Source organism: Oncorhynchus keta, chromosome 2, assembly GCF_023373465.1.
Source record: "Oncorhynchus keta strain PuntledgeMale-10-30-2019 chromosome 2, Oket_V2, whole genome shotgun sequence".
Taxonomy (NCBI): Eukaryota; Metazoa; Chordata; class Actinopteri; order Salmoniformes; family Salmonidae; genus Oncorhynchus; species Oncorhynchus keta.
The window spans coordinates 24,467,003-24,476,908 of NC_068422.1; the positions used below are offsets into that span (position 1 = coordinate 24,467,003).

Here is a 9,906-nt window from a genome sequence, read left to right on the forward strand (position 1 = left end):
CGTTTGCAACCCTCACTACAAGTTCCAAACTGCCTCTGGAAGCAACGTCAGCACAATAACTCTTTGTCTGGAGCTTTATGAAATGGGTTTCCATGGCCAAGCAGCTACACATAAGCCTAAGATCACCATGCACAATGCCAAGCGTCGGCTGGAGTGGTGTAATTCTCGCCACTATTGGACTCTGGTGTAGTGGAAATGCGTTTTCTGGAGTGAGGAATCATGCTTCACCATCTGGCAGTCCGACGGACGAATCTGAGTTTGGCGGATGCCAGGAGAACTCTAGAACTCTCATAGTGCCAACTGTAAAGTTGTAATGGCCTTGGTTTTTTTTCATGGTTTGGGCTTTCTTCCAGTGACGGGAAATCTTAACGCTACAGCATACAATGACATTCTAGGCATTTCTGTGCTTCCAACTTTGTGGCAAAAGTTTGAGGAAAGCCCTTTCCTGTTTCAGCATGACAATGCCCCCGTGCGTGAAACTCTGTTGTTTTTGTCACACTGCCTTGCTTTATCTTGGCCAGGTCACCAGCATGGTTACCACAGCATTCTGCAGCAATACGCCATCCAATCTGGTTTGGGCTTAGTGGGACTATGACCCAATACACCTCCAGGCTGTGTAAGGTCTATTTTTACCAAGAAGGAGAGTGATGGAGTGCTGCATCAGTTGACCTGGCCTCTACAATCACCTGACCTCAACCCAATTTGAAATGGTTTTAGATTAGTTGGTCTGCAGAGTTTTTTTAATTATTTTTTATATTTTTTGTTTTACCGTTATTTAACCAGGTAGGCCAGTTGAGAACAAGTTCTCATTTGCTACTGTGACCTGGCCAAGATAAAGCAAAGCAGTGTGACAAAAACAACAGTAATTGTATTTCACATTGTGAAAAGAAGTGTGTGTGTAAAATGTTTATGAACTTTTGCATAAAGACATTTTTAGGAAGACTATCATCAATCAATCAAACATCCATTTTCATCACCAGTAACAAAATGCTAACATCTATGAACTGCTAGCAAACTTGCTAGCACAACAAGTGAACAACTTTAGGAGGGCAAGCTTGCCAAATAGAGACCCCTGGAAATCATCCCACGAAAGTAAGAGCTGCAATTAAACCGAAAATATACGGTCAGAGGAGAATTATAATTCTGATAAAGGAATTTTGGGTGGGGGGTGAAATGGAGGCATGCTAGAACAAAAACACAACGCCATGTGTAAATGAATAACAAATGAGTGCAGGAAATTTAAGAAATTCATAAATTCAGGAATTGAACAAATAACTATGCAAATGGAAAACCATTGGTTGAGTTCTGGAATTTGAGGCTACAAAAAGGGATTTTAATTCCTATGCAATGTTCTACAAATAGAACTAGTTCACTGTCAGTTTTGTCCTCCTATTATTTTTGTTGAAGTTTTGTTGAACAGTAAAAAGTAATCAGAATGGAGAAAAGCCCATTCAAACCACTTGGAATTCATTTGTTGCCATCCTAGGGCCATGCACTACCCATAAAGCATATTTAGAACTTTTATTATTAAGAAACTTCAAATACTGTCCTACCTTTAAAAATGCCAGGATATCATATTTTAAGCTGTCACTGAGCTTTGTATGTTCTACTGTCAAAACCACTATGACCACCGCAGCTGCCTACAGTAAAAAGAGACCTGTAATGTCAGTGATTCTTTCTATATGGGTTTCAATTTGTATTACGTGATCTTGGTCATTGGCAATTTCATTACCTAAAAGCTTTCTCAGGGCTCACTGGCCTCTCTATACACCTACTGTATGTAATCATTTATAGATCAGCTATAAGCGCCTTTACTTCAAATTCTACCCCATAGTGAAATTAGTTTAATCCCACAGGTTATATCCTATTCCCATTCTATGTCACTCCTTTGCATATTGTCCAGAGTCCTACAAGCATTAGATTTGGTCCGTGGTTTATTAGATTTGATCAAAACCATGGGGCACTTATCACACATCTACTTCAATTTCTGAAGCTGGTAACTTGAATGAACTTGTCCTCTGCAGCAGAGGTAACTCTGGGTCTTCATTTCCTGTGGCGGTCCTCATGAGAACCAGATTCATGATGGTGCTTGATGGTTTTTGTGACTGCACTTGAAGAAACTTTCAACGTTCTAGAAATGTTCTGTATTGACTGACATTCATGTCTTAAAGTAATGATGGACTGTCGTTTCTATTTGCTTATTTAAGCAGTTCTTGCCATAGTATGGACTTGGTCTTTTACTAAATAGGACAATCTTCTGTATACCCTCCCACCTTGTCACAACACAACTGATTGGCTCAAATGCATTAAGAAGGAAAGCAATTCCACAAATTCACTTTTAACAAGGCACACCTGTTAATTGAAATGCATTCCGGGTGACTACCTCATGAAGCTAGTTGAGAGAATGCCAAGAGTGTGTGAAGCTGTCAAGGCAAAGGGTGGCTATTTGAAAAATCTCAAATATTACATTTTTTTTATTTGTTTAACACTTTTTTGGTTACTACATGATTCCATATGTGTTATTTCATAGTTTTGATGTCTTCACTGTTATTCTACAATGTAAAAAATAGTCAAAATAAATGAAACACCCTTGAATGAGTAGGTGTTCTAAAACTTTTGGTGTGTGTGTGTGTGTGTGTGTGTGTGTGTGTGTGTGTGTGTGTGTGTGTGTGTGTGTGTGTGTGTGTGTGTGTGTGTGTGTGTGTGTGTGTGTGTTCAGAGATCTTGACTTTTTACACATTTTGTTATGTTACATACTTATTCTAAAATGGATTAAATAAAATAGAAAATCCTCATCAATCTACACACAATACCCCATAATGACTAAGAAAAAACAGGTTTTTAGATTTTTTGCTAATTTATAAAAAATAATAAACCGATACCTTATTTACATAAGTATTTAGACCCTTTGTTGTGAGACTCGAAATTGAGCACAGGTGCATCCTGTTTCCATCCATCATCCTTAAGATGTTTCTTCCTGTGGAGTCCACCTGTGGTAAATTTCAGTTGATTGGACATGATTTGGAAAGGCACAGACCTGTCTATATAAGGTCCCGCAGTTGACAGTGCATGTCAGAGCAAAACCCAAGCCATGAGGTAAAAGGAATTGTCCGTAGAGCTCCGAGACAGGATTGTGTTGAGGCACAGATCTGGGAAAGTGTACCAAAAACTGTCTGCAGATTGGACAGCTTTTTAAAATTATTATTCATTTTTTTTCATTTAACTAGGCAAGTCAGTTAAGAATAAATTATTATTTATAATGACGGCCTAGGAACACTGGGTTAACTGCCTTGTTCATGGCCAGCATGACAGATTTTTACCTTGTCAGCTCGGGGATTCAATCTAGCCAACTTTCGGTTACTAGCCCAACGCTCTAACCAGTAGGCTGCTTTCTGCCCCAGATAAAGAGGCTTAACTCCCAACTGAACTTCTGCCATTAAAATCTTTCTCTGCTGGGCGAGGAGAGGCTCACTCTCTGACTCAACTGAGGCCTTGTGGAATCTAGGCCTGATCCAACTGTTGATAGTGATTATTTTGCGCGATCTCCACAACCTGGTTGCCGCACCCATATGTCATGTTTTTATTTTATTTGAATCATTGAGTGAATGACTACGGAGCATGTGTCGTGGAAATTTCCTCTATTTACCAAATCATGGGAGCAAACCACACACACACACGTCAGAGTTAGTTATAAAAGTCCATCTTTAATTATATGAGCTCTATCACAATCCTGTGACTCTCAGATAAATTCAGTGTCTCTCAGTGAATTCTCTGAGAGCAACTGAGTTCCTTTAATAGCAAAGTCACACATAGTCAGACAGCATAGACATAATTCATCGTTCAGCTTTGTCTCCTTTCCCAAACCCTAGAACCATAAACCAATCCTCCATATCAACAGGCATATATCAAATTGTCATTTAGATACAACCAATTCTAAATACAACCAATCCTGGACAAGCTCACGGAGAGGAGAGTGAGGCTATAGGTTAAGATAGAAACAACATTAGAGGGAGCATAGAATGATTCCAAACACTGCCACACTTCTTTCCCCACTAGAGGTAGTGAGTAAAAGATATGTTTACACATGATGACACTTTAACCTCTCCCCTCTCTGTGGCCCATGCAACTTAGTCTTGACATAGAACAGATAACTGCAACCTCGCCACAGTATTATACAAAAATGCCATTCTGATGAGAATTAACTTACACACATTTGATGAATATTAAACATCTTAAATATGTTACCAACAAATTCAGAATCGTCCCTAACACATGTTCCTTGTTACGCCCATCCCCCTTAGTCCCTGACGTGCCTCGGAATGAGAGGACTATGTGCTTATGTTCCATTCCATGACCCTCATTCACTTGTGGAGCAGCAGATGAGGATCTACAACTTGTGGAGGTCAAGTCAGTGAGCTCGAATTTGGGGGGGAGATTGTCTAGCTCTAAGCTTGTGACTAAGCTGGGATTTGAAACTGTGATCTGGATGTTTCCAAGCGCTCATCTGGGGGGTTGGGGGTGCAGATTGAGTGACGCAATCATACCAAACACATTGATTGTAATCCGTTGGTTAATTCAGGCCACTTTTGTGTTCGTTTTTACACAGGTCTTACATTTCAAGCATGCATGTGGACATAATTTTGAAAAGCCAATTATTAACCTCTTTGGTTTCGAGGTCCCACCTCGACATCAGCCAGTGAAATTGCAGGGGCGCCAAATTCAAAACAACAGAAATCCCATAATTAAAATTCCTCAAACATACAAGTATTATACACCATTTTAAAGATAAACTTCTTGTTAATCCAGCCGCTGTGTCAGATTTCAAAAAGCCTTTACGGCGAAAGCAACCCATACGATTGCGTTAGGTCAGCGCTTTGCCACAAACTATATAGCTATTTTTCAACCAAGGAGAGGTGCCACAAACTTCAGATATAGCGTTAAAATTAATCACTTACCTTTGATCTTCATCTGGTGGCACTCCCAGGACTCCATGTTACACAATAAATGTTTGTTTTGTTCGATAATGTCCAACAACCTCAGTTTTGTTGGTGCGTTTAGTTCAGTAATCCAAAGGCACAAAATGCGCTCTCAACATCCAGATGAAAAGTCAAAGTACAATAAAAGTTCGTAGAAACATGTCAAACGATGTTTAAAATCAATCAGGTTGATTTTGTCATAAATAATCAATAGTATTTCAACCGGACAAAAGCTTTGTCAATAGATCACGCGCTGGACTCGTGTCTGGAAATATCCACTGTCCACTCATTGAAAGTGCTGTATCTCCCTCGTTTTTCAGAGTAAAAGCCTGAAACAATGCCTAAAGACCACACGTAGAAGAAACCATAGAGATTGTGAACTGGGTCCTAAGTCTTTGTATGGTGGATAGGCTTTCAATGGAAAAACAGCCTTTCAAAATAATAGTACTTCCTGGATGGATTTTTCTCAGGTTTTCGACTGCCATATCAGTTCTGTTATACTCACAGACATTATTTTAACAGTTCTGGAAACTTTAGAGTTTTCTATCCAAATCTACCAATTATATGCATATCCTAGCTTCTGGGCCTGAGTAGCAGGCAGTTTAATTTGGGCATGCTTTTCATCCAAAATTCCGAATGCTGCCCTTTACCCTAGTGAAGTTAATAAAGATGTGAATGATTACTATCCTCACACACACATCAAATGTATCCTGTTTTAGGCTCAGACAACCTTGCTCGCTGCGGTGCTCTGGAAAGCCTGGTGAATGACGTGGTGGATGACACCTGGGATGACAGGGCCATGAACAGGATCAGTGCCATCCACTTCCTGGATGATAACGATGACGAGGATGATGAAAAGGTGAGGTGAAGCGCTAGAAGTGTGTGAAGGGGAATGACAGGAGGCGATGAGGTCGAAAAGACCTTTCACCATTCACAGGGGTCGTTTGAAACGTCAACTGTCAATACTCACTAAAAAAGGAATAGAGATTTAAAGATATATGTATTCAACTAATATAAAGCGTTGTTGTCCATTAACTGGTTGAAAACTAGGTTTGATCTTTCAGATCTTTTAAATTACAGTCGGGTCCAAAATGATTGCTGGCCTTGATAAAGATAAGCAAAAAAAGACTGTATAATACAAATACTGAGCTATATTATATGTAAAAGGGAAAAAAAGACAATTGCTCAGATAAAGATTTTTTTTAACAATTTAATATTATTTTTCCTCAAAGATAAGTCAAAATTATTGGCACCCTGGTTTTCAATAATACCTTTCAATAACTCACTGCACTGAGCCTTTTAAAGGGATCTTAGACCATTCCTCCATACAGTTTTTCCTGATCCTTGATATCCTTCGTCTGCACTTATGGACTTGCCCTCTTCAATTCAAGTCTCATAAAATATTTTTTAGAAAAGGGCTCAATTTCATTAATAATAGAATATACCATTTAGCAGACGCATTTATCTAAAGCCGACTTAGTCATGCGCACATTTTTATTTTTACGTATGGATAGTTATCTTTGGAAGGTAAGGTATTGAAAACAGAGGTGCCAATAATTTTGAACCCTAGCTTTTTGAGAAAAAATTACTTGATTTAACAAAATCTCTTTCTCTGTGCAACTGTATTAAGTATATCCCAATTTTCTTTAGCATACAATATATATACAGTATTAAAGAAACATATTTTGTCAAAGGTGCCAATAATTTTGGACCTTAATGTATGTCCAAGTGCATATGTACACTCAGTTGCCAGTTTATTAGGTAGACCAATATAGTACCGGATCATAACCACGTGCTTCCAGAACAGCCTGAATTATTTGGAGTCATGGAAATGTTGCTCAAATGGTATCAAGGGACCCAAGGTGTACTAGGCCCTGGACTCATGCTGCTTACACCAAATCCTGACTCTGCCATAAGCATGACACAACATGAACCGGGATTTGTCGGACCAGGCAATATTTTTTTTCCACTCCTCAATTGTTCAGTGTTGGTGATTGCGTGCCCGCTGGAGCCGCCACTTGTTTTTAGCTGATAGGAGTGGAACCTGGTGTGGTCATTTGCTGCAATAGCACATCCGTGACAAAGACTGAGATGCGAATTTCACACCACTGTTTTTCTGCGCCATTAATTGTCTGTTTGTGGCCCACCTGTTCGCTTGCACGATTCTTGCCATTCTCTTTCGACCTCTCATCAACAAGCTGTTTTCATCCACGGGACTGCCACTTACTGGATGTTTTTTGCACTATTTTCAGGAAAGCCTAGATACTACCGTGCATGAAAAGCCTAGGAGGCCGGCCGTTTCTGAGATACTGGATCATACCACGGTTAAAGTTGCTTAGGTCACCCGTTTTGCCCATTCTAATGTTCAATCGAACAGTAACTGAATGCCTGTCTGCCTGCTTTATAGTATAGTATATAGCAACTCATGGCCATGTGACTCACTGTCTGTAGGAATGAACTATGCATAAACTGGTGACTGAGTTTATAACATATTATATATGTTGCTATGAAGGTAATATAATACATGACAGAATGACAGACCTGTTGATTAATCTGGGTCCATTCAGTCTTACAGATCCGTCTCACTGTTTCTCCTCCCTGTCCCTCTTTATTTCCTCCCCACAGGGAACGCTGATGCGACGGGCCACTCCTCACCCAGGCGAGCTGAAGACTATGAAGAAAGCAGCGGAGAACCTCCGCAACGACCTGAACGCTGCCAAAGGCCTGGATTCCAACAAAAACGAGGTCAATAATGCTACAGTCACCACGTCTGTGTGACTCTTACCTCAGAAACATTCTTACCTCTTGTGTCTCTCACCATGTTCTCCTGCACAACCCCCTGAACCTACTTTTCCCCACAAACCCCGCTGCGATCTACCTACCCCTCCTGCAGCTCATCCCTGGGACTCTGCTGTGATCCTCTTGTCCAGTATCTTACTTCATCTCCAATACCCTGCACGGTATCTGGCTCAGACTACCAGGGCCCATGTGCCTTCTTTTCAAACTATTGTGCTATCTTTTCAAACCGCAATAATATGCACAGGTGTGTTCCTTTTTAAAGGTATTTTTTAAAGTTAGTGCTTTTTAAAGATTTATTTTTTTCCTCTTTTTTTTACAAGCAATAGGTAGTTGCACTACTGTAAGTCTTAAGTATATTAAATATTGTTGACATCTTTATATATATTTGTTTTATTTTTTAAATACTGGGGGAATATTTCTTTTTACATTTTGGGGATACTTAGTTTTTGGACCTACTGATTTAAGGATTATTGTATAGTCATTTGTGAATATTGATACTTTTATACTTTTTGGCAGCTCAGATGGTGTAAATTAAAACAATGTATAGCAAGTTTCTTAAACTATCGCAGAATTTAAAAAATGATATCTTGGTATTTGGTACGTATTTTATTTCCTTTTTAGTGTTTTCCTTTTAAGTAAAAAAAAAATGCAGTTGCTAATGTCTTATCTAAACAATATAATTCCCTTTGGGTGAGTAGACAGCCTCGAATCTTCTTTTCTACTCCATTGTCAAACTTCTTAATCAAATCCTAAACTCATTTTTACATAGACATGTTTGGTAATTTTGTAATTAAGTTTGGAACATGTACCGTAACCACTCTCCCACAACAGATTGAGTGGAAGTGACAAGGCTGTCTTACTTTCTTTCATTGCGATTCACTGCTTTGAAATGTTTTCTTAATACCAGATACCAGAAACAGCTGCATTTTAACATTTGCCACTTTCTCCCTTTAACACATGAGCTTAGACTTTCAATGGCCAATTTCATTACAAACAAGGTGATAAGAACCAGGGTGTAATCTTTTGAAAATGCAGTTTAAGCATACACTAATGCACTTCTTAGTTTATAGCGTCTTAATAAAACGGAATGGTACACTACAACATTGATTTAACTTTTTTTGTTTTAAATGTATTTCAAGGAGAGGACCATATAAATTTGTTTTAATGTGGATTTCATCTTTTAAAATTATTTTCTTTTAATGATCAAGCTGCACAAAAACACAATTTGAAATTGGCATGGACACTGAGCCTACAGATTTGGATGACTTTTAACCACTGATAAAATAAAATGGGTTTAAAACCAAACATGATTCGTTATTCCCCTTAACTTCGTTTTTAGTCCATTAGTCTTTAGTGTTTCAGCCTTTAGTCCTTTATGAAAAATGTAGACCTTCTGTTTTTGCTTCACCATCTCACAATTGTTAACACGTCATCCAACGTCTCATAACTGTTAACATGTCAAATCATAAATGCCATATTTTTTGTATTCAAGCCGCACATGCCCGTTATCATTGATTATTCTTAAATACTGTATTTTTTTAAAGGAAATCACTCAGTTTTAACAAAGCCCATTGATAAAAAGCTCATTTGGGTGGTCATTCACACGTTAGTACTTTTTCCTCAACCATTCATCTCCTGTTTTGTCCATCCAACTTGCATTGCATGACTTGTATATATAGTATGCAACACCTCACCTAACTGTCATGTGCTGTATGTGAAGTCTGCTTGTCTTGAAATGAGAGTGTAAGTATGGACTGCATTCAATGTTGCATTCACAAAGTTTAAATTCCATGTGTTTATCTCAAGTAGATGTTTATATTGTATTAATACAATGCAATGGGTATCGTTATCCCGAACTGTTCCCTGGTTTTATTTAGGATTGTAAAGGCAAATTATACATCCCCTGAACAGCTTGTATGATTTTCAAGTCTACAGTACCTTCAAAAAGTATTCATACCTCTTGACTTATTCCACATTTTGTTCTTACAGCCTGAATTTAAAATGGATGAAATATATTTTCCCCACCTATCTACACACAATACCCCATAATGACAAAGTGAAACATGTTTTTAGACATTTTTGCTAATTTATTGAAAATGAAATACAGAAATATCTCATTTACATAAGTATT

The 9,906-nt window shown here is 38.5% G+C and overlaps 1 protein-coding gene across 2 annotated transcripts in view; it reads left to right on the forward strand.

Moving 5' to 3' along the window:
• The window catches only part of LOC118398365 (leucine-rich repeat-containing protein 1-like), an 85,705-nt gene extending 76,081 nt beyond the window's left edge, over positions 1–9,624 (forward strand). The window contains exons 13-15 of one of the 2 annotated variants that reach the window (XM_035793651.1): positions 5,696–5,835; positions 7,602–7,721; positions 7,870–9,624. In XM_035793651.1, the coding sequence (XP_035649544.1) occupies positions 5,696–5,835; positions 7,602–7,721; positions 7,870–7,893 (284 nt within the window). In that variant the 3' untranslated portion in view covers positions 7,894–9,624. Of the gene's footprint in view, positions 1–5,695; positions 5,836–7,601 lie in introns of both variants that reach the window. The other variant, XM_035793642.1, reaches the window with a different exon arrangement.
• Positions 9,625–9,906: the final 282 nt, after the last annotated feature.